Source organism: Gopherus evgoodei, chromosome 1 (genome assembly GCF_007399415.2).
Source record: "Gopherus evgoodei ecotype Sinaloan lineage chromosome 1, rGopEvg1_v1.p, whole genome shotgun sequence".
NCBI lineage: Eukaryota > Metazoa > Chordata > Testudines > Testudinidae > Gopherus > Gopherus evgoodei.
In genome coordinates this window covers 80,394,431-80,420,007 of record NC_044322.1, presented here as the reverse complement: position 1 = coordinate 80,420,007, position 25,577 = coordinate 80,394,431, and the positions used below count along the sequence as shown (strand labels likewise).

The 25,577-nt window shown below is 42.1% G+C and overlaps 1 protein-coding gene across 2 annotated transcripts in view; it reads left to right on the top strand.

Moving 5' to 3' along the window:
- Positions 1-3,553: 3,553 nt before the first annotated feature.
- The window catches only part of OBI1 (ORC ubiquitin ligase 1), a 29,746-nt gene continuing 7,722 nt past the window's right edge, over positions 3,554-25,577 (top strand). For both annotated transcript variants that reach the window (XR_004000968.1, XM_030567080.1), the window contains exons 1-5: positions 3,554-3,695; positions 14,153-14,288; positions 15,300-15,391; positions 17,548-17,796; positions 20,329-20,417. Coding sequence is in view for 1 of the 2 variants with exons in the window: in XM_030567080.1 (XP_030422940.1) it covers positions 3,624-3,695; positions 14,153-14,288; positions 15,300-15,391; positions 17,548-17,796; positions 20,329-20,417 (638 nt within the window). In the remaining variant the exon portion in view is untranslated. The remainder of the gene's footprint in view (positions 3,696-14,152; positions 14,289-15,299; positions 15,392-17,547; positions 17,797-20,328; positions 20,418-25,577) is intronic.

Sequence of the window (25,577 nt, the reverse complement as noted above, 5' to 3'; positions counted from 1 at the left end):
TCCAGTAATGGGCCCAAACCAGAACCCAAATCCAAGCAACCCTACTTCTGGGGAAAGTTGAGATTTTGATCTGAACTTTGTGATGTAGACTGTTTTCTCTCTCTTTTGCAGAGTTGCTTCCACAGTTTTATCTGGTAGGGAATGTGTAGTTTGGAGATTATGGGCCACATCCTTGAATCCAGCTGTGCTGCACTTGGAGTAGAAACTGGTGGGGGAGGAATGTGGCTCTAAACCACCCTTCTGCTCTTCTGATCCAGAGGCTGGCAGGGGGATTATATCATCTTAATTTACACCTTGAAGTATACTGGCATTAACAGTCCCATACATACCTTCAGATGCCATAGATCATAGACTCATAGACTCATAGATTCTAGGGTCAGAAGGGACTAATGTGATCATCTAGTCCGACCCCCTGCACAAAGCAGGCCACAGAACTGTACCCATCCACTTCTATAACAAACCCCTAACCTATGTCCGAGTTATTGAAGTCTTCAAATTGTGGTTTGAAGACCTCAAGCTGCAGAGAATCCACCAGCAAGTGACCCATGCCTCACGCTGCAGAGGAAGGCCTCTGCCAATCTGCCCCAGAGGAAAATTCCTTCCCGACCCCAAATATGGCAATCAGCTAAACCCTGAGCATGTGGGCAAGACTCACCAGCCAGCACTCAGAAAAGAATTCTCTGCAGTAACTCAGATCCCATCCCATCCAACATCCCATCACCGACCACTGGCATACTTATCTGCTGATAATCAAAGATCAATTGCCAAAATTAGGATATCCCATCATACCTTCCCTTCCATAAACTTATCAAACTTAGTCTTAAAGCCAGATATGTCTTTTGCCCCCACTACTCCCCTTGGAAGGCTGTTCCAGAACTTCACTCCTCTAATGGTTAGAAACCTTCGTCTAATTTCAAGTCTAAACTTCCTAGTGTCCAATTTATACCCATTTGTTCTTGTATCTACATTGGTACTAAGATTAAATAATTCCTCTCCCTCCCTAATATTAATCCCTCTGATATATTTATAAAGAGCAAGCATATCCCCCCTCAGCCTTCTTTTGGCTAGACTAAACAAGCCAAGTTCTTTGAGTCTCCTTTCATATGACAGGTTTTCCATTCCTCGGATCATCCTAGTAGCCCGTTTCTGAACCTGTTCCAGTTTGAATTCATCCTTCTTAAACATGGGAGACCAGAACTGCACACAGTATTCCAGGTGGGGTCTCACCAGTGCCTTATATAACGGTACTAACACCTCCTTATCTTTGCTGGAAATACCTCGCCTGATGCATCCTAAAACCGCATTAGCTTTTTTAACGGCCATATCACATTGGCAGCTCATAGTCATCCTGTGATCAACCAATACCCTAAGGTCCTTCTCCTCCTCTGTTGCTTCCAACTGATGCGTCCCCAATGTATATCTAAAATTCTTATTATTAATCCCTAAGTGCATGACCTTGCACTTTTCACTATTAAATTTCATCCTATTACTATTACTCCAGTTACAAGGTCATCCAGATCTTCTGTATGATATCCCAGTCCTTCTCCGTGTTAGCAATACCCCCCAGCTTTGTGTCATCCGCAAGCTTTATTAGCACATTCCCGCTATTTGTGCCAAGGTCAGTAATAAAAAGATTAAATAAGATTGGTCCCAAAACCGATCCTTGAGGAACTCCACTAGTAACCTCCTTCCAGCCTGACAGTTCACCCTTCAGTATGACCCGTTGTAGTCTCCCCTTTAACCAGTTCCTTATCCACCTTTCAATTTTCATATTGATCCCCATCTTTTCTAATTTGACTAATAATTTTGCATGTGGAACTGTGTCAAATGCCTTACTGAAATCGAGGTAAATTAGGTCTACCGCATTGTCTAAATAATCTGTCACCTTCTCAAAGAAGGAGATCAGGTTGGTTTGGCACAATCTACCTTTAGTAAAACCATGTTGTAATTTGTCCCAATTACCGTTGATCTCAATGTCCTTAACTACTCTCTCCTTCAAAATTTTTTCCAAGACCTTACATACATACATCACAAGAAGCTCAAGCCACATTGCCAGCCCCTCCTCAAAGCACACCTTGTTTTTTAGAGCAGGGACCACAAATGGATGGTTTAGAACCACCTGTGTTGACTTTGTGACACCTGGGGATTCCCTTTGGCCAGGAAAATTCCCAGTTAAAAATGGTTTCTAGGAGATTTACACTGAGCATTGCAAATCAACCACGAATGGGGGTGGCAGGGGTATCAAAGATCTGGCCCTGTTCATTTCTCTAAGGTCTAGTCCTGCAGACACTTACTATTAGGCATAACAGTTTACTATTCTAAAGCCTGCTCTACACACAGTTTTTGTATCAGCATAATTATTTGAATTACGGGCAGGAGGTAATCTTTTTTTCAGAATAGCTATACCTGTACAAATTATAGTGTGGATGAAATTATAAAGGTGCCATATGCCAGTAGAATGTATTCTCCTTTTCCATATGGGAACAGCTATACCAGTATAAAGCATCTTCACTTTAATAACTATACTGGTGTAAAGCACCTGTATACTAACATAACTGTGTATACATTATGGGTGTAGGGGAAGAGGGGCTGTACTGCTTTAACTAAATTAAATTTTTGTGTGTACACAAGCCCTAAATTATCCCAGTGATTATTTTTGGTGATGTTTATCAGATCAGATCCTTAGACTGTAAACCCTTTAGGACGGGGATCATGTCTTCTTTTGTACTTTGTACAGAGCTGAGCACCCTCTGGGCAACTAATATTAATAACGAAAATAAAATAAATAGTTGTTTATAATACTACTATACTAATAATAGTAATAATGATAATAAATTAAATAATAGGGTGAAACTGGTCCTACACTACATTGCTACACCATTTTAAACCCCAATTAATTGGCTATGATTTTCATTCTCCTTGATCTTAGTTGTTGCATCTTCTGAGAGTTATGGAAAGGTGAGGTAACTAACTTTTTCCAGAGGTTCCTTCTTCAACTCCCCTCAAGGAATATTAGAGACCAGACATTTTAGAGATAAATCCCCATACCACCACAGCGGAGTCCTGAGAGCTAGCCAGGAATGCGATTTATACTTGGGACTGCCCTTCTGTGGGATTGTAAAGAAACTGCTGACTCGCTGAGCATGTCTAATGCTCTGGCTTTCTATATAAGCCTGGGCCGGGGGGCAAGATGCTGAGAGACTCCTGCGTAAGCAGACCCCACACGGAACAAGAGAGAGAGGAGAAATGAATCCTCCCTAGAAGACAGAAAATGCTGATAGTATATTATCAGGAAGGGACAGCCTGCAGTTTCATAGCCCAATAAACCAGCCCTTGTTGAAAGGTTCAGGCGGGACAGGTTAACCTTCGGGACAGCAGCAGCAACATGCAGCTGTGTACGCGCTACACCCAAGAGGCCCAAGCCCCCTGTTCCGCCTCTCTTTATCTCCAAGTGAACATTTCAAAAGCGCGATTTCGGTTTCCTGTGTTGCGCTGCGGGTTGGACTCGCTGGCTTGCCGTACTCCGGGCTAGAGCGTGGGGGTCTGCCTCTCTTGCTGCCGTTGCTGGCTGGTGGTGTCGCCGCCTGTGGAACTTCCGCGCTCGCTGGATTCGAAACGCCACAATGGCTCAGAACGTTCAGAATGTGACATTGTCTTTGACGCTGCCCATCACCTGCCACATTTGCCTGGGAAAGGTAATGGAGCCGCTGCTGGGCAAAGCGAGCCGGGGTAGGGGGAGCCGGCTTGCACCTCCTCCCCTAAATGTGCTCGGGGGCTGGGGCGGGGGATGTTCACCGCCGGGGGGGGGGGGAGGTGCTGCTCTAAGGAGCCTGGCAACAAGTGCAGCCATGATCAGGGATTGGGCATGTGTCTGGATTTAGTGTTGTCCCTTTAAACAGGCTCCAGCTCCTAAAGTGGCGCCGGAGAGAGACAGAGGAAAAAAGTTGGGGATGGATGGTTATGCCAGGGCGGGGAGGGAGGACCGACCCGTGCTGTGAGGTGTGTGCGGAGCCGGGATCGTGACTAGTGGCGTTTTGTTGCTAGCAATTTTTATTGCCACTTTTCGGATTATGGGAAACGTGCGCGGCGCTTGTTAAAAGAAATATTTCCAGCGCTGCGAGTTAACAGAGAGAGTGAGAGGGGAAATGACCCTTTCGATGAGTGTCTGGCTCCCAGACACGGTTTATCCGTCCCCCTGAATGTGGATAAAAAGGCTTTTTCTTGCGTGTCTGTTGAGGTATTAGGACGCTTTAGAGTGGCGAGTAATGTGTTCTTTGAGGCTGGGAACTGCATGTTAAAGAATGACTGGAACAAACATTTTCAGGTGCTGGATGTGGAACAGAGTAGATCAAACAATGTGTAGCCAAACTGTAGTCCATGCTGCTGAAAAATGTTCCGTTTTCCTAATTCAAGTTCTCTTGGGCCAGAATCTCTTCCCTTGACCCTCAAGATTGGGGAGGGTTACTGCTGAAAGTTGGCATATTTTTTCAAGAACTCATTTTCATGACTGGTTGTTTTCCAAATTCACTTTTTCTACTTCTTCTTCTCCACCCCAAAATAAATAAAAGACTTCATGAAGAGAGACTACCACTAGGAAATAAATAGTTTTTTTGCTCTGGACTCTGACACTTGGTTAGTGTGTGTGGGGGGTCCCCTTTTCTAAATGACAATGATGTTTTTGCCAGGAGGAGGAAATGTCTGACACACAAAGTAGGTACAGCATAGAGCAGCTGTGTTCTTGAGCCTCATGCAGCTCTTTTACAGTTAAAGTGTGGCTCATGGAGACCACCTCCCCATTCTCTGCCTAGCAGCCAGGGGTGGGGGGAGCTTTGAACTTGTGCCCTGTGGTGAGATGTGGAACTAGGTGCTTCTGCCCTGCAGGGAAGGGAGTCGAAAGAGAGGTGTTGGTGCAAGTGTGTCTGAAAATTATTGCATACAGCTAGGAGAGTCAGTAAGTTTGGACACTCCTGGCATAGGGGATGCCCATACTCCAACTGCTCACACTTGTTAAGTGTCTCAGTTCTGATCTGGAGGGAGAAGAGAGTAGTTCATTCAGTATCTATGCTAGCTATTCATTTCTTGCCTTTTCTGCTGAGACTCAACAAGGTCTTGTTGGTCTTATGGTCTTGCTTCTGATTCTATGGGTACCTGCTTGCAATTAACTGGAGGAGATCATAAACAAATTTGTAGGCTGTGGTACAGAATGGCTTTTCTCCAAAATCTACGCTTTATTCTTTAGAAAAGTGGTTCTCAAATTTTTTTTTTTTTTTACCCATGGACCACTTGAAAATTGCTGAGAGTCTCGGAGGACCACTTAATGATCTTTCCAAATATTGTTTGTACCATTAGCCAACTACTGTAAAGCACTTTGGATAAAAGTATTATATTAAAAAAAAACTTAATTTTTTTGTTCTACAGATAAAAGCACACCTCATATTTTAATATCAATAGTCTTACCTTTCTCATGTGACAGATGTGCCCTCTCTTCCCTGCTGTGGCAGCCCCCGAGCTGGGGCTGGGAAGGGGGAGGGTCTTTCCCTCTCTCCCCTACCACAGCAGCCCCCGAGCTGGGGCTGGGAAGGAGGTGGGGAGGTCTCTCACCTGCCACAGAGCTGAGGCTGGGAAGGAGGGCTGTGTCTCCCTGGCAGCTGCAGCCCTGGAGCTGGGGAAGGTTGCCTCTTTCTCTGGCGACTACAGCCCTGCATATCCCAAATTCCCCCCACTTCCTCTTCTCATCCCACTGCCTCCTCCCACCTACCCTTATACTCTTCCCCCCCCCCGCCCCCCGACCACCATCTCACATGTACGTCTTCCCCAGGGTCCAGGGACCTAATTAGTGGAGATGTGCCTGTGTGGCTCCACTAATTAAGTGGATGGCCCTTCATTCTCTCGTGTGCGGCCGCCCAGGCTCTCACCTTAGAGGGAACTATCCGCGGACCATCTGAATTTAGCTTGCAGACCACTGGTGGTCCATGGTCCACGATGTGAAAACCTTTTGCTTTAGAATCTTTCCGCAATATGTTAAGTTCAGTACATCTTACAGCAAGATAAATGTGTTGACATTATAAATGGACCTGGTAGTAACTCCTGTGGTTGAGGATGTTCAATTGTTTGTAACTTTACCAAACTTTAGCCATTCTAGGTGAAATTTTCCATACTAAATGTTGGCTCTTAGCTTAGCTGAATTTTTTTGGAAAACTTTTCAACAAAACATGTTCAGAACCAAGAACAAGATTTAAGGGGAAAATATGTTATTTTTCTAATGTAGTATAAATTCTTACAGCTGTTTTTTGTTGAAAAGTTCTTGTGCCTACATGCTTTTGAGCATGTGCTTGAAATTTGGCAGGGGAGTCACCTTGGAGTCAGAGAGGTGCCTTTTGCTGTACCATGAAAATTGTGCAGGGTTTAGATGGTATGTGATAAATAAGACATGGAGCCACATGTTCAGTAATGAAGGAAAAAAAAATACCGAATGAATAGCTACTCATTAACTGAATGCCATCCGTTCTGTGCACTGAATGAGGCAGAAGTCCTGTAGGGAATAAATAGTGTGTGACCAAGTAATTAAAGATTGAATCATATATATGCGCAGGGGGTGGGGTAAGAAATGAATTAAAATTGTACAGGTGACTTTAATTCTGGAATTTCATAAGTTTTGAATACCTTAATTGCAACCTTAATATTGTTTTAATCCGAATGTTATAATATATTTAAGGGTTTTTTTGTTTTTATTTTAACTGTGAGCTGTCTGGGTCATGGGCTGTCTCTTTGTTCTGTCTTTGTACAGTGCTTAGTACAATGGGGTCTTTGGACTAGGGCTCTGAGATGCTACAGTTATACTGTATATTGATGGTTCTTGAATATATTGCCAGCTGCCCTACTTCAGCTCTTGAAGACTTCATTCTGTTTTCTTAACCCTCCTTCTTAAAGAATACTGTGCATTATTCCTTCCGTTTTATTTCTTCTGTATTGCAAGGCATCCAGAACATGGTTTCCATTTTTATTATCTGAAGGGTTGACAGTTTGCTTGGGCTCAGTCCTGCACTCATTGAAGTCTATAAGTTTGCCCTGGACTTCTGAAGATATGACCAATGGCCTCAGCACATTTGCTACTCAGCTAATTTTTTTTATATTTAAAAAAAAAAAAAGTTCAAACACATTGTTGCTGTAAGAAAGCAGAGTGTTAAAAAAAAACCTTAATTAAGCAACTTCTTAACTGATTAGCCATACATGTTTTGTTAAATATTCTTAACAGCAGCTAATTGTATAGGATATAAGAAAACAAAAGATTGTATTGGACTGTGGCTAAGTCATCAAAAGCTAGAAAATTTTTGGATATAACCATTCACATTTTCAAGATCAAATCACAATAGAAAATAACACTTGTACTCAATTACTAGCTTGAGACGATGACTTTGTTTAGATTTTTTGATTGAATTCCTCAGATTGGAGCCTCACTTGTGCCAATTGGTTATCAACTCTGGTGTTGCTAACACAAGAGGGGAATGCTGGAGGGACAATCCAAAGCTGAAGCACAAGGCAATTTGGTCAGTTGCTTTCATGCCATTTCACCAAGATCTCCTTCCCGATGGCTCTATGGTAGTCAACCATTCTAACCTAATTTCCCACAAATTATATTAGCCCCAGAATCTGACTAATCCTCCTAACTGTCTAGCACAGGGGTCTCAAACTCAAAAGACCACGAGGGCCGCATGAGGACTAGTTCATTGGCCCGAGGCCCTGCCCCCACTCCACCCCTTTCATGAGGCCCCACCCCTGCCTCCATTCTGACCCCTTCCCCGAAGTCCCCACCCCAACTCCACTCCCTCCCTGACCCCAGAGGGTGCAGGAGGGGTGTGGCAGAGGCTCAGGGCAGGGAGTTGGGGTGTGCGGTGCAGGAGGGGTGAGGGGTCCAGGGTGCAGCAGGGGGCTCAGGGCAAGGAGTTGAGGTGCAGGATGGAGTGCGGGATGTGGCAGAGGGCTGGGGTTCAGGCAAGGGGATCAGGGCAGGGAGTTGGTGTGGGTTGCAGGAGGGATGAGGGGTCCAGGATGAAGCAAGGGGCTCAGGGTAGGGAGTTGGGCTGTGGGGTGCAGGAGGGAGTGCGGGGTGTGGCAGTGGGTTGGGATTCAGGCAGGGGGCTCAGGATGCAAAAGGTGTGGGATGCAGCAGGGGGTTGGGGTGTGGGGTGCAGCAGGGGGCTCAGGGCAAGAGGTTGGGGTGCAGAAAGGGTGTGGGATGCAGCAGGGGATTCAGGGAAGGGGGTTGGGGTGCAGAAGGGATGTGGGATGCAACAGGGGGTTCAGGGCAGGGAGTTGTGGGGCGGGGTGCAGGAGGGCTCCGTACCTAGAGCGGTTCCGGGGTGGTCCCAACAAGCAGCTGGAATCATGTCCCTGCAGCCCCTGGGGGAGGAGGGATGTAGGGCTCCATGTGCTTTTTGCTAATCCTCCAGGTACCTCCCCCGAAGCTCCCATTGGCTGCGGTTCCCCGTTCCAGGCCAATGGAAGCTGCTGGGGGGGGTGGTGCCTGGAACTGGGGCAACACACAGAGCCCTCTGCTCTCCCTCTCCTCCCCCCCCCCCCCGACTGCAGGGACGTGATGCCAGCTGCTTCAGGGAGTGGCTTAGGACTCAAGGGGGGCAATCTACTGTAGTTTACCCACCCCTGGCCTGGAGGTAGGCCGGGGGTGTGTGGGGCGCTTGGCGGGCCGCAGGAAATAGCCCTACAGGCTGTGTGTTTGAGATCCCTGGTCTAGCATATATTCCTACATTTATGACAGACTGTATAGACTGAGTGCTGTTCAAAAGGCTTGTACACTTGATCTGTATTCATGTCTGTATTAAACAATTAACTAGGGTAGACACTTGTACTGCAGTGTTCTGCAGTCTCAGTTAACAAACTTGTTCAGTTTCAAAGCTACTGTAGGACAATCTTGATTGGAACCTGTTGCAAAACAGGGACACACACCATAACTCGGTGACAACCTTTAAAGTACATACACAAACATGTACACTTCTTACTAATTAGATATCCAGTTTCAGGAAGTGGTCAATAGATTTGGGTCATAATCCAAGGGAAAATCTGTGGGCCACTTATCACCAGATCTTTTCTCCAACATCAGCAGCTTTCAGCTCAGTTATTGTTCACAGCGAAAGTTAATGCTGCAAATGCAGGTGAAGCAAAGGACAGACACAACTATAGTCTTCCTCGCATACTAGCGGGCAACCCAGATTGCTGGAAAATAAAAAGAGACAGTTAAAGGTACGTATCCAGCATAGTTACTTGATGTCACCAGAGGACTCCCAGGGGGCCAGCCCAGGGTCTCAGTCGTCTCCCTTCCAGGTGTCTTCAGCTTTCAGGCAGCAGTGTGCTGCAGGAAATGGCCATTTTCTCCCATTTCTGCTGGGTGTTTCAGCTTGGTTGCTCTTCTTGGAGATGCTGGTGTGGATCAATCAGATGTTGATCCAGGCCTCTGGATGTTTTGAATCTTGGGCAACCAAAATGAGAGGTATCCTCTCTCCCTGTATAGTCGTCACCTTTTCAGTTCTTGCAGCTCAGACTGGAATTTTCTACTCTCTTTGTGCAGCACATCTTCTCACACCAGCTTGTGTAAGACAAGTTAGGCCATAGCTGTTGCTGCAACCATTTTGGGACATACTGTGAACACCAGCTAAATTGCTTCAGTCAGCAACGTACCCCTGCAGATTGCTTTCCATGGGCCCCTCTGCCTGCTGAGCATCCTTTGGACACCTTTGCAGTTATGCTTGCTCAAGTTGCAGGTTCTACATCAGTGTTCTGCTAGCTGCTAAAATGTTCAGTTTAAAGTTCATATAGTCATACAAAGAGCCTCTATATTATTTGCTCTTAATTTGTTTTAGCAGTCCACTGCATAATGCAAAATCATGGCAGAACAGCTGTATAACTTTTCCATTTCTGTTCTTGTTTTAACAATAATGATGGGGCCTCTTTTATATGAATGAGTTGACACTGTGCATTATTAATCAAACAGTTACATTTCTGGTTATTCCACTCTGTGATCAAGTGTCCTTATAAACACAATTTTTGGTTTCAGTTCCTTTTATTTGCTCCCTCTTTCAGCACAGGTATTGTTCACTGACTTGGTAGTTTAAGCGTGCTTGAGTGCAGACATTAGCCCTACTTGTTCACTTTGTCACTAAGCTTAGAAATCAGTATGATTGCAACCCCTTTTTCTCCCTGATAGGATTGCTCATGAGATAAACTCTGTCATTAAAGATTACAATATTTTGCCCAAACCTGTATCACTCTTATAGTTGACTTCCCTTTATGTGTATAACTTCTTTTAATCAGAATATTACAGTCCATCAAGTTCCCTGTTTTTCAGTACTGCATCTGGCAACATCATGTATTTTAATGTTTCGTATTCATGTTTTGTTCATTCAAAGACAGGGGAAAAATCTCCCCCACCCCCTCGTCTCACCAGTTGTTCCTGTGAAAAGCTGCAGCAACTCTAAGTTTCCTCAGGCTGTCTGAAGAAATCATGCCTGTTAGACCTGGAATTTTTTGTCTGATCTCTCTGTCCTGTCTCTTCTAAAAGCCTTGTTGCCTGCAAAATTTATAACGGTGACTCTCAGACTTTGGGGCCTTAATTGTTACACTGGTTTCAAAGTGACATGAATGTGCACAGGATTAGAAACTTCCAGTTAGCTGTGCAAAAAGCCTGTTTAATAAGGTAATTAACAGACATTTTGCATGAAAGAATAGTACAGTGTTTCTCAAACTGGGGTTGCCACTTGTGTAGGGAAAGCCCCTGGGCGGGCTGGGCTGGTTTGTTTACCTGCCCCGTCTGCAGGTCCGGCCGATTGCGGTTCCCACTGGCCACGGTTCACTGCTTCAGGCCAGTGGGAACTGCAGGAAATAGTGTGGGCCGAGGGGCTTACTGGCTGCCGCTTCCAGCAGCCCCTATTGGCCTGAAGCGGCAAACTGTGGCCAGTGGGAGCCGCAATCGGCCAGACCTGCGGACGGGGCAGGTAAACAAACTGGGCCGGCCCACAAGGGGCTTTCTCTACACAGGCACTGACTCCAGTTTGAGAAACACTGGCATAGTAGGATCACCTCTCTCTCTCTCAATCCTACCCAGATATGCTACATTTTAAAAAAAAAATCATTGAACAGATTGAGGAACTTGACCTCAATGAGGAGGTTTAAGCCACAAGTTGTATTTGAATTATACATTTTAGCAATGCCAAATACTGTTACACAAAAAATGTTTTTGGATAACAGATCTTGATATTGTAATAGAGTTTTTATTGTTGCACATATCACTTTGTTTAGATATCAAAGTACTTCTAAAAAAAAAAACCCTGAAATGAAAGCAGAGTTAAATCAGGAGCACAATGCCCTAGATGGTACTAAAATGTAACTTGATGTTTTGCTTAAGATATTGCGATGTGAATGTTGACTTTCAGGTTTTTGGTACCTTGAGGTCTTGAAATGAATCTTGCTGTGTGTGTGTGTGTGTGTGTGCACGCACGCATGTATATATTTTTTTTATTATTGTGCTCTACTGTTTTTAGTTTTCAGTCTTTGATAGCTGTGCAACCATTCTAAGGCTGCTTCTGATGAGAAGGAATAGAGGTGTATTAACAGGAGTTTTGTATTGAAGACACAGGAGGTAATTGTCCTACTCTACTTGGCACTGGTGAGGCCTCAGCTGGAGTACTGCGTCCAGTTTTGGGCACCCCACTTTTGGAGAGAGAGTCCAGAGGAGAGCAACAAAAATGGCTTAGATTAGAACATCTGACCTTTGAAGAAAGTTTAAAAAAACAAACAACCCCCAACTGGGCATATTTAACCTTGAGAAAAGAAGATTGAGCGGGGAACCTGTTAAATCTTCAAATATGTTAAGAGTTGTTATAAAGAAGACTGATCAATTGTTCTCCTTGTCCAGTGGAGATAGGACAAGAGGTAATGGACTTAATATTTAGGAAAGAAAATTTTAGGTTAGATATTAGGAAGAACTTTCTAACTGTAAAGGTAGTTAAGATCTGGAATAGGTTTCCAGGTTGGGGAATCCCCATTATAGGAGGTTTTTAAGAACAGGTTGGACAAATTCCTGTCAGGGTTGGTCTAGGCTTATTTGGTCCAGCCTCAGTGCAGGGCGCTGAAGATGATGTCCTCTTGCAGTCCTTGCCAGTCCTATGAAAGCAAAAAAAGAAGCTACTCTTCTGGCTGATGTGTGGGGAAAATAAGGTAAGACTGTTTGTAAAGAGATGTACTAAGCAACCAGAGTACTTTAAGATTCATGATTTTAGAACTTTTATTGTAACCAAGGATTCATAGTGCTAGTTTAAATACAACTTGGAACCAAAATAACTAAATTAGTTTTAAGACACGAGGCGGGTTAGGTGATATCTTTTATTGGACCAACTTCTTTTGGTGAAAGAGGCAGGCTCTCAAGCTTCACAGAACTCTTCTTCAGGCCTGGGCTAATAAATTGGTCCAATGAAAAATATTACTTCACCCATCTTGCCTCTCTAATATCCTGGGACCGACAACACTTCAAACAATGGAATAAATCAGTTTAACACTTCTTTGGTGTAAATTTGTGTATGTATACTTCAATCATATAATTCAGCTTGAAATAATTTAATTGAATAATGAGAATAAATTAGATTAAATGGCAAAAGACCCTCTTAATCTGAAATCAGTGTCTACATTTTAAAGGTGTGAATTAAAATAATTTGATTATTTGGATTCCACTTTGTTCATAGACAGGTCATTAGGTTTTCAAGAGTGTCATTTTGTGAGTTCTTAAAACAATATTAATCCTGTAATACAACAGGGACGTGAGAGTTGAATTGATGGATGGACTGACAGTGTTGGGGCTTGATTCTATTCCATCTATGTGCATTATTTTCAATTTATGTAGGATTGAGTTTATAGGTATGATTACTACAAAACACATCCAATCTGGCTTTCAAATAAATTACTGGCTATCCTCTTTATTTTCTCTTTTCTTTTTTTTTCATTCTCCCCTCTTCCCCCATTTCCATCTGTGTTACGACTTCCTTCTTAATGCAGCCAAGGAAAAAATCTTGAAAATTAACAACAGTTTTATTTTAAAAGGTAGCATGTTTCTTGTTTTGTTTGAACTTTGGTTTTAATTGTTTCCTACCTGAGGCATTTTAGTACCTAAAGCAATGTGTAGTGTTCTTTGTCTATTTCCAAAGTAGATATTTTGGATGGAGATAGAGGGTGATTTGATATTGTTTTGTTTTTGTGTGTGTTTTTACTGTTACATGAGGTGAGTCTTCTTAGAAGCATAGGAATCAGAGCTGGGTTTAAGAGATTTAAGAGCACGAATTAATTTTCTGAAATATAGCCTCACTTTCTGTAACAGGGTAAATATTGCAGTGAAGTGCAGAATCTTCCTTGCATAGTTGGTTTTGAATCCTGATGCCTGATGATTTCCAAACAGAATTTAAATTAATCAGAGAGAGAGTGTGAAATGTTTTTAGTAATATTTTCTAAATACTTATTACAGTAAACCTGGTACTTTATGTTTTCCCTTCCAAAGCAACAAACATCTTGTTGAACTCAATGCATTTGTGATCCAAGAATTGAAGTGAAAATTTTTAGGTAAATGTTCATGTTACATAAGCTTTCTGTTAGCCACCCTGTGCTATTTTGTAGCGTATTGCACACCAGTATCACACCTTTAGAAAGATTAATGGGTTAGTGATCCCTGGACCCACTAGTTGAAATCCCAGATGGGTAGATTTAGCTCCTCATCCTTCCAAACAGACTGTGCAAGTGAGACTTAATCCTAGATACTCCAGTCGCAATTCTTGCAAGAACACGGGTTTGACTTGTGCCAAAAACCTTTCCTATTCTCTCTGGGTGTGAATCCTTTGTTGCTTGTCTCTAAGTGATTCTTGACCTAGACGTGGCTGCATTTCAGTGGGGCTATCTGTATATTAGTTTATGAAGTTCTTTAGGAGTCACTTTGAATGAAAGATACCATATGATATACATGAAATATGCCCTTTGATCCATTTTTACTGTTAAATCCAAATATCTCCTGAATGACAGTAGTAATATATAATAGACTAAAACTAAATAAACTTAAAGTAGCTTTAAAATATTTTACAATCTCTTTTTTTTTTTTTTAAAGGTCCGCCATCCGGTCATCTGTGTCAACAACCACGTGTTCTGCTCCATTTGTATTGATGTATGGTTGAAGAACAATAGTCAGTGTCCGGCTTGCAGGATCCCTATCACCCCTGACAATCCCTGCAAGGAAATTATAGGTAAGGGCCTGTTAGCCACTGAAATAACATTCCAATATTTGCTCACAGATGAGACTCTTCCTTGGTGAAAACATGCCCTCATGTTTTTTCTACTGTTTCTTAGACACATTTGGAATAATCATTTATAGATATGGGCCAACACATTTTAAAACACAGTGACTGAACAGGTGCTCTGACTTCAATGTGCTTCAGTGGGCTTCAATAACTGTCTTTGAAAGTATTGGCCAGAGAGTGTAATTGTTGCATGTGGACAGAGCCATTTTACATCCCGCCTATGTATTGCGACCCCCTAACCCAAGGAGAGAGCACCTAGCAGGAATGCCAACTAGTTCCATATAGAGGCTGACTAGACACTTTTTTTTCCTGAAAAATTCTCCTGAAGTTGAATGTGAGTTGCAAAATTTGAAGGAAAAACCTGTACTTCCCAGAGTTTGGTAACGTTCTCATCTGGGTTTTTTGTTGAGACTCATCTCTACATGTTTAAATATTTAACAAATGTACTTAATAAATAAAGTAGGCTTGATTACTAACCCTCTCTCAAAATGAGCCATCTTTCTAGGTAATTATAGGTTTGATTTCCCCTTCCCCAGTGGAATCTAGCGGTACAGTTTTCTTTAAAACAAAAATAGGAATCTAAAGTCACATGGAGAAAAATGGTGTATTTTACTAATTTTGGATTGAAAAACAAACCCAGTAATAATACTAGTGGCACCTTTAGAGACTAAAAAATGTATTTGAGCATAAGCTTTCTCTTACTTAATTGGCCTCTCAGAGTTGGTAAGACAACTCCCACCTTTTCATGCTCTCTGTATGTGTGTATATATATCTCCTCAATATATGTTCCATTCTATGCATCCGAAGAAGTGGGCTGTAGCCCATGAAAGCTCATGCTCAAATAAATTTGTTAGTCTCTAAGGTGCCACAAGTACTCCTGTTCTTTTTGTGTTTACAGACTAACATGGCTGCTACTCTCAAACCAGTAATAATACTGTTTATCTTGCATTGCTGTAGGAGGAACAAGTGAAAGTGAGCCCATATTTAGTCCTACAGTCAGAAAACATCTCCGTAAAACCAGACTTGAACTGCTCCACAAAGAATATGAGGTAACAGCCAAGATAACTTCCAGATGAACAGCTTTTAACCTTATCTTGTTACGTACAACTCTTCTCTTTAATTTCTACACATTCTGTTTAAGAAAAGTTTCATTTTGAATACACACTAAAACTCAAATTTATCTCCTAATCTTAATTTGAGTTTGTGTGGATTTAAGATTAGGACATAATTTGAATTTGTGTGGATTCATCTCCTAATCCAGATTTCAAGGTGAGAGTTTCAGTAGAACTTGGCATCGGAGCTTACCCTGCTCCCACTGAAGTCAATAGGAGCTTTATTATTAACTTCGTGAGAGCAGGGTTTAGGCAGAGGCCAAGCATTTAAAAAATCCTGCCCGCAGACTTTAGTCCCTTCCCCGCACACACACACGCACACACCTTCATGTGACCTACAGTATTTTTAATGCATTATGGTTAACTTGTCTCTTCCTGCTGCTGCACCCAAACAAGCATGTCTGTGCCAAGAAGCGCAAGAAAGTGGGCTTCTTCTAAAGAAATCTCTCTAGACTATGAAAGAAAATCATTTCGTGGAGAAACACTGTCAACTTGCATTTTTTGACATGGACTAATTTTTTTTTTTAAATGTACAAAGTTCTTCTAAAATGACAAAACACTCAGCAGATCTTTCTGCTCCCCTGCTGCGTAAAAGACCTCCTGTGAACAGGGGAGTGTCGGCAGGTATGCCTGGGTCTATGCTTTCTCTGCCCACCTCTGTTCATATGGTTTCCTGCTGCCTTCTCTTCAGATTTTGTGAACCTGGTAGGAGCGGTGTAGAAATAAATGCTCCAAGTTCTAAACTCTTCCCTGGGACCTGTGGTGTTGTCCTAGTGAGGGAATAAGAGGGAGCAGAAACAGATGTGTTTCAGCTGCTCCCAACGCCCTTCCAGGGGAGCTCTGAGCAGTGGAGCCCTGCAACCTGATGGCACTTGACTACAAGCATTGGGTCCAGGTCAGATGGGAAATCAGCTGGACCCTCTTGGGTCCGATCAACTCTCCTTCTCCTGCTTCTGGGTTCAGTGCAGCAGTGGCTGCATGCTGAAGAGTTGCAGTGCATCTTACTCCCCAGCACAGCAGGGGCTGGCAGCCAGCAGGGGCAAGATATGCAGCTGTTGTGCACTTACCCCAGGCAAGAAGCAGAGGCAGCTACTCAGGCTTGGGGGGAAGAGTCAGAGGCAAGTTTGGTCAGAAGATGACGTAACCTTCTCGGGTTGGGTTGGCTTGGACCTGGGTCAGGCCTAAAAGTTAGGCCCAAGGAGGCCTCTTGCCAAGAGATCCCTAATATGCCTGTCAGATCACCCCCAAATGTCACTACAGTTGAGAACTGAAAGGACTAAATCTCCAAAACTCAATGAATAGTTTCTCTCTCTAAAACATGGAGGATCCAATGCAGAAGATTAAGTTATTTTTTTTCATTTATGAATCAAGGCAAGACCTAAGTTTTTTTTATAAGTGCATATCCTCCTGTAGTTTACTTTCCACAACAGTTTTGACCACACACATGCTTTCATGGCTTTAGTATAGAGAGCACATGAACAGTTATTGCCAAAGTATCAGGCACAAATAGGCTTTCCTATAACCCTCTTCTTTCCCCCACCCCTCCAAGTGTTTGATTTTGGCAGCTTACGGAAGTCTACATTTTTTTTTTCCCCCTATGTTCTTGTCTCCAAACATGCAGTTCAAGACCTTTTTCTATACCTTGGTCTTTTGTAAGATCTCTTCCCATTTCTCATTCTTTAACAGCAGCAAATGAGGCAGCAGACTGTCCATGTGAGCACACTGTGTAGAAGCCGACCTCCTAAAATGTACACAGCAAAGCATTATCCATAGTAGTGCAAAGTATCCAATCCACATATACTCTTATGCGCTTGCTATATATAGTCAGAGGGAATTCCTCTGCCCATAGCTGAAATCCTAAGCTATGCTCCAGAATGCAGCCTTCCAAAACCTGCCCATAGGTCAATCCATCGGTGCACTTTGGAAAGTTCTGTAATGAATTCCTTGCAGGCAGGGCACCCATCCTACTGTCCAGAGGATCTCTATACATAAAGCACTTAAAGAATTAAGTCCCAAGGTAATTACTGTTAATTTTTATATCTTTTGTGTGGTTTGTTGCATTTTTGTGCTTCCTGGGTTTGTAACACTTTCAGGATGAAATAGAATCCTTGCAGAAAGAAGTAGAAGAGCTAAGAGGTAAAAACCTTGGCTTGGAAGCACAGCTGAAAACGGTTCTGGATCCTGGGGCCTTGGGTCTGTGTAATACACATGAAGAAAGTCATCAGTCAACAGATGAGGCGAGCCGACCTGGCCCAGAAACTATAGAAGAATGGACCAAGAAACTTAAAGCTGCTAATGATCTATATGAGAAAGTGAAAGATGATGTGGAAAAGTTAAAGGAGGTAACAAATGTCTGCTTCTCTAATCATATAGCAATGTAACTGTTTCATGTTGTTCAAATGGGGTGAGGGTCAGTTTGACCCTTTGAGTACTTCATAGCTCCAAAAGGAAGAGGGAGAAAATTGTGACTATTGATGCTTTTGCTTGTTCCAGTCAATTTCAATGTGACTTTCAACTTGTCTGTCACCCCATGGCTCAGTAATTGGATTATACTAGCACTTGTTTTCAGTATTGAGGACCAGAGTCTTCCAGCTTGAAATAAATTATAGAATATATCTATTTTTCCAAAAAGAACCCAATTGCCTTAAGCCAGAGGTGGGCAACCTCTGGCACGCGGTTCGTCAGGGTAAACACCGTGGCGGACTGGGCCAGTTTGTTTACCTGCTGTGTCGGCAGGTTTGGCAGACTGCTGCTCCCACCTGAAAAAGAACTCTGTGTAGTTTGAATGCTCATCTCATTCACCAACAGAAGTTGGTCCAATAAAAGTTATGACTTCATCCACATTGGCCCTTCGACCTAAAATAGACAGCATTAGCACATTTAGGACCAAAAGATCGTATACTGGAGACTCATAAATTTACTCTGCACTTCCTGCAGTATTTGGGACCTATTTTATTGTTGCTTTTTAGGTTTCTTGACTACAGCATGAAGCAAAACTTGTGATTTGGAGGGAAAGAGACCCTAAAAACCAGATGAAAACAAACTTAAATATTGAAATCTTCCAAAACACACTCTCTAGGGCAAAGAGAATTGCCTAAAACAGTTTGAATAAGAACGAAATTTCAAAGTTAACTTGAAGGACAAATTGAAGAAACTTAACCTGCATTTTTAAAGATGCTACCTTTTATTTCTTCTGGTTTTAATCTTGGATTGCCTCCTGGAAACTGAAGCGTTAGCATATTTAGGACATATTATAGTTTTTTTACAGTATTAATACTAAGGATTTATGCCGTCTAAATGCTACAAAGACTCAGAGGGCCAAATTTTGCTGTTACACCAGTATAAATCCAGGACAGTTTCATTGCCGTTGATGGAGTTGTTCTGGATTTGCATCAATGTAATTGAAAGCATATTTAATCAGAGACACATCTCCTTTCAGTTACGCTGATGCAAATTCAGAACAACTCCATTAACAGCAATGGAACTGTCCAGGATTTGTACTGGTGTAAGAGCAGAATTTGGCTTTTGGAGTCAGTATTTAGAAGGTATAATTGCTTAGTATTAACACTGAAAGCAAACAAAAAAGTAGCAGATTATTCAGACGTCTGGTGCATAACACAAGGAACAGGGAGGAAGGAGGGCTTTGATCACAGAACTTTTTTTAAAAAAATTAATTTATTTATTTATTGGGGCTTTAAGTCACAATTTTAGGATTATATAAACTGTGTAAATACCTCCGTGTAAGGCAGGGGTTCCCAAACTTGGTTTGTTCAGGGTAAGCCCCTGGCGGGCCGTGAGACACTTCATTTTCCTGAGCGTCTGGAGGTACAGCCGCATGCAGATCCCAGTGGCCGCAATTCGCTGTTCCTGGCCAATGGGAGCTGCGGGAAGCGGTGGCTTGGTCCGCACCACTTCCTGCAGTTCCTATTGGCTGGGGACGGCAAACCACTGCCGGTGGGACCTGTGAGTGGCCATACCTGTAGACACAAAGGTAAACAAAATGTCTTGTGGCCTGCCAGGGGCTTACACTGAACAAGCCACAACCCAAGTTTGGGAACCCCTGATTTAAGGTTATAAGTCGTAAGTCTGCTGTCCTCAGCGTTCTTTCCAGTTTATTAAGATTGAGCAGTTTTCAAAGTGCAAGGAGTTTCTTCTCCCTGTTTTTAGGCCTTTACATTAGTTGGAGACTTGGGGGGAAAAAAAACATATAGTTGCTCTAAAAACATTGCAGCAGGAAAACTTCCCTTGACATGAAGTATCTTGTTAACAAGACTGTCCACTGAACTGAGAAGAGGGAAATTGACCTCAATTCAAAGAGTGAGCGAGCCAGTAAATCAAGAGGCTTAAACTTAACATTACGGCAGCTATGCTGAAGAAGACAGCAAGTAGTTTGTCATAAAGGATTTACGTCCATAGGATAACTAAGCTTTTATTTTTTTAGAATCAGAGTAATCTTACTCTAGTTTGGAGGGAAGAAAAGCTGTTCAACATTAGTTTTGCTGATACCTGCACATTGTAATGTTAATGTACTTAAAGTATTTAGTCATGTGAAAAAAAACACGGAATTGCCATTAGTACATCCCCTTAATGACTCTCTCTACTAACGAACATAGCTCTGTTTATTTCCCTAGATAGGAGCCTTGCAGTGTATTTTGGGGGTATAAATAAAAAATGTCTGTTCTCTATTCAGTTTTGCGAACCATTTCCCAGGGTAATTTTTAAGTGGTGTCCCTGTTTGAGGGCTGTTTCCTAGCTGCAGTGTTTTAACGCTGTCTCTCTAAAAAGCGCAAACAGCTTGTCTTATAAATATTATAAGCCAGTTCTGTTTTACTCTATACTTAATTATTTTTAACCCCCTCCCCTTTTTTTTTAAGGCAAATAAGAAACTGAGACTGGAAAATGGTGGCCTTGTGAGAGAGAATTTGCGACTGAAGGCTGAAGTTGATAGTAGATCACCTCAAAAGTATGTAAACATTTTAAAAGTGACTATTTTATTCATAGACCATTTTTAACTATAGTGGAGCCTTAGCTTAAAATTACAGTGATGTATTCAGTGTTGTGTATGTGTCTTGAATATGAATTTGGCGTTTCCCTGTGCACAGACCTGGGTGTCCACTTCAGTCTTAACAAATACATGTAATGTACAGTCTCTGTAGTATTACCATTGCGTTACCTGAGGACTCAGTTTCAGCTTTTCTTTTCAAGAAATTTCACTTCTCTTTCAAGCTGGTATCAGACTCTCTTTGGGTAGGGGTGGGATTATTACCAAGTGACCTGCAGCAGCAGATTGTTTCTCTTGGTTTTTATAGTGTTTGCCTGAGCTCCTTGTTCAGTCAAAACTCTACAAGTCAATGAAAGTTTTCTATGCGAGCAAACTGTGCAGGATTAGGCCTCTTAAGTAGCAACTTGTCACTGACTTCCACTGTAAATTTACCTTTTTAAACAATTAAAACTTTGAGGACAATGACATCAAAAGGCAGAGACTGTCATGCTGACTGCGCTTCTCTGCTGAGGTGTCTGTCCCATGCTCATCACGGATACACTACAGGAAGCGTTTCTTCCAGTTCTGATTTCTTTGATTCTATAAGTCAGATTCTCACAGGTTTGACACCAGTGTAACTCCATTGACTACAGTGAAGCTATTCCTGATTTCACATTCAGGGTAACTAAGAATCAGGCCCAACCCTTTTCTTTTCTTCCTTGCTTTGTGGTGTTACAGGAGAGTGAGCTGGTTCCCATTCTGGCTCACACATCAACTAAATTATTCACCAGGATGAAATCCTCCTCTAGGTGGAGAGCCCGCACAAAGCCTATATGTCACTAAAGCCCGAGAATGGAACTTCTGCATGCACAAAAGTGAATTTTGGCCAAAAATCTGATAATGTGTGGGACACAGAACATAGTTTGTGTGGTGGGTTTTTATTTTTAGGGAGAGAAGGTCACTCTTTCTGTCACTCCCCTCCTTATGCCCAAAGATTTCAAAATGAGTTTGCAGGGTTGGTAGGTAGTTGCAATTAAAAGCAGCAAAGAGTCCTGTGGCACCTTATAGACTAACAGATGTTTTGGAGCATGAGCTTTTGTGGGTGAATACCCACTTCGTCGGATTGCATCCGACGAAGTGGGTATTCACCCACGAAAGCTTATGCTCCAAAACGTCTGTTAGTCTATAAGGTGCCACAGGACTCTTAGTCTGAATCTGTAAAAGCAGCAAACATGGCTACCCCTCTGATACTTGACAGTTACAATTAAAACTATGGTTTTCTGAGCAAATCCTGGAGAAATAATTGAAACACTGGACCTCACAATGCAACGTTAGGGGTTCTTTTCTTTGTTTTTGTATTAAGTACAGTGATTTATCTGAACAATTACTTGATGTGTACATAAATTTTGTATGCAGAATCCACAGAAAACAGTAAAGAATGTGGGAAGGCAGCTATTGTTGTCTTTAATGGTGTCTCATTCCACTCTAAACTAAACATCTGCTTGAATCTATTCCTAATCTAGCAGTATTACTGTTGTTTCTCTTTAAATCACACTTTTTAGTGAGCTGACGGAAGCAGAGCATGGAACTTAAATGATTAGTTTATGCAGTTAATACCCTTATCGTTAATTTGCCTACAAAAAGATTATTCAGTACTCATAGTTGCATTATCCCAAAGTAGAGGTCACTTTAGATAAACTCTCACTAGTGAGAGATAAATAAATATTGTACCGCAAGTCCTCTCCTTTGCTGAAAACTTAAGCACATTGAAATATTGATGGCAGCAGCATTGAAGATCTTTTTTGGAAAGATCCATTTATTATAATGACTTTGTGCTTGTAATTTTATGGGAAAACACAACCTGCCTATTTGTTGGTTAATATAAAGCGTTCCTTGTAGTAAGATTATCATCTTCCTTTTTGGCAACTCACAAGCCCTGCTGAGGAGTCTTATTAGTGGCCTTAAAAAGAGTCAACTGGTAGATCCACTGGCTAAGCCCCAAGGATCTAAAAGTATTCTTGGTAGAAATTCATCTTGATAGTATTTTGTTTTTACCCAAAGTGAGAGATGGAGCTGGCCTATAGACCCAGAGTATTCTGTTTTTTATGATTAGTTAGATTCAGATTTGTTTTAACCAGCTCTATATCGGCTTATTAGGTATCCTCAACCCTAAATATGTAATTCCTTCTCCTGCCAGTTAAAATTCCAGTCTGAGAAGCTTTCGGTAACATCCAGAATATAGTGGCATTAATGGTGGGTTTGTTTGTTTGTTTGTTTGTTTTTTTCCCCATCCATTTTAATCTCATGGTTTATCTTGACATTTATTTTTTTTTTAATTTGGGTATTGTAAGCCCTGAATTTTGCATAAAAATACTATTTTTGTTTAACTCTAAAACAAATTTTGTTCACTGTTTTCTAAATATATTTAAACAAAACCTGAGGAAATATTTTAATTATTAAAAACAAAAACAAAACTGCTTTGAGTCTTTCTAAGGTGAATTGGGTTGGCTTCCCACAGACCAATCACGAAATTACATCTGTGGCAGGAAAAGTCTTGATATGTCCTTAGAAAAATCAAAATTGTTCTCTGTTGTTTGAATTAGCATTCCAACTTCTCTGAACAATTTCACTGAGAACTTCAAAATGATCTTTGCACCGGCTAACTTGAATAAAGATAGAAACTCGTGTCAGCAGTGGACTTATTTTTTTTTTTCCAAAACTGATAGGAATTTGTCTTCAAATATGGCAAGATTGTCCCTTATTGCAATAGATTCTCTACCACTGCAGTATCCTCCCCCTCCCACCCCCCCAAAAAAAAAAGTTGGAAAAGGAAACACTATTTTCCTGGTTCAGTTGCTGGAGAACCAAGTGGCCTTGTGAATGAATGGAAAGCCCCTAGTAAAAGGAAGTATGACCTTTCTATGGTTTCAAAACTGGACTCCCATCTCTCAGACTTTTACAGCAAGAGTGCTCTTGGGGCAGTACTCTGAGACCAACTGCTGTCCGCTTTCAGGAAAGACACCCTTCTTCAACAGCCCTGAGAACAGATACGTCCAGTATAATTATCTCCTGAGTTTCTGTGTTGTGGGAGAAAATTCTGAGGAAAATTTCAGCACTCTAGGTGCAAAAGTTTTAATCTTCAGCAGCTGAGTCAGGACTTGCAAACCTTATGGTCAGTTTTGTGGGATGCCTCAGAAGACCTCATCCTTCTTGCCTTGTGATACTTGCCATCCTTGGATGCGAACTGACTTTTTTACTTAATTTTTTTGAGAGGCTTTGAACACAGTTGTTTGGCCTCTCCAACCCTCTTAGGCCAGAAAGGAGGTTCTTTTTCAAAAGAAGTCCAGGTGGTTCTTGGAATCCAGCAAGCAGCCTTTTTTGCTTCTTTCTCGATTCTGTTCAAATCCTACTTCTACAATTCAGAAATAAACAATGCCACTTCACACAACAAATAGGGCTCAGCCATCCTTCATGGCCTAGAGGAGACTGACACTTCTCTTTTGTGTTGGGGATTGATCATGTGGGAAGAGGGGTGTGTGTGTGTGTGTGTGTGTGTGTGTGTGTGTGTGTGTGTGTGTGTGTGTGTGTATATGTTATGTGGTTGCCTGCAGAAGGTGAAAGGGGATACTTTCCAATGTTATGTCCATATGCTGATTTTTGCTCAAGTTCAGTGTGTAAAATGTATAAGCACCTATTTCTGTTCCAAGTTAGATGGACTAGAGTTTGAACACTGCTCTTTCAGACTTTTTGCTGTGAACCATCAGTGTCTGTTAATGGAAAGCAATGAATGATAGGCTCTACCCCAAATGTTCCTCACTGAGGCAAGATTCCAACATTTGTGCAACTACTCTTGCTTCAGATTTCATAAAGCCACATGCTTGATGGCTATCTTTTCTTGGCCTGTCCTTGACCCTAATGGTCTTCTCCAGGTTAAGCAACCCAGAGGAGGAGGGGATCCACTTGGGAATCACTTTCTGGATGGATCCCATCAGTGCTCTGTCCTTCCAGAAGACTGTCTGGGGAACTTGCAGGATGTTGCTGATGTTTCAGCATCACAGTTGCTTGTTGAAGCTGGAGAAAATTTCACTGGTTGCCACATCAAATTTTGCCTCACTTCAGGGCTCTTTTCCTAATCCACCAGCCTAGACCTGCTGGAGGAGTGGTACCATGTTTAATTTCCCCTGTTCCTCTCCAGACCAACAGTTTCCATCTCTCAATTCTTCAGATTATTCAGGCACAGTTATTGGGTTTGCCTAAACTCCAGACCTCCTGGAGAACTGCACCTTCATGTTTGAGAACCATTAAGAAGAGTCCAGGCACCTGCTCACCTGGCAGCTTCATCCATTCCTTGTCATTGTGGCTATTGGAAATATAATCTCCTAGATGTTGAAATTCCATTTCGGAACCCTCTGTGATGAGGGGTAGCAAAAGTCTAAATTCCTTACAATGTTTCCTTCTCATCAGTTAGTCATTCATACCCAAGCTACATATGTCACTTTTAAAATCTTTCCTTCTATATCAGTTCCTCTAGCCTCCAGTATTTTGTTATAGTTCTTACCAGAGCTCCCTCCAATTTCTCAACATCTTGCTGCGTTCCAAAAACGGTTATCTGTGTCCTATAGAGACTGCTAACTCCCTGCTCCATGGTGTGCCCTATCCATGTATGCAGCCCAGACTTGCATTGACTTTTTTTTTTGTTTTGGTTCCTTATTGCACTGTGTGCATTTCTTTACTGTCCACTATTATTAAAAAGCCAGTGCAAGTGTCATTTGGTGTCATTGCTTTCCAGGTACCTCCTGTCCTCTGAATATCTTTGTTCTATGTACATGGGTTTTTTTTCCCCCCCAAGCTGAATCTTCTTTTAAAAAAAAAGTCCTGTTTTCTGCCTGTTTTTAAATGAGTCCTTTAGTATTTCTCTTACAGCTGGTGTTGTGCTGGTACATACAACATGATACTTGCTGGAACAGTCGTACCTACATACAAGGTCAGAACGGCAATCTCAGAAGTTGTAATAAATTTCTCCTGGACATCATTAGGGCTCACTTTATAATATCCATATCAACACAGTAGGCAGAGAGATACTCCAAAGTATGGTTCTTGCTTCAGCCATTCACAACGTGGATGTATTGCTGTTTTTGGTCA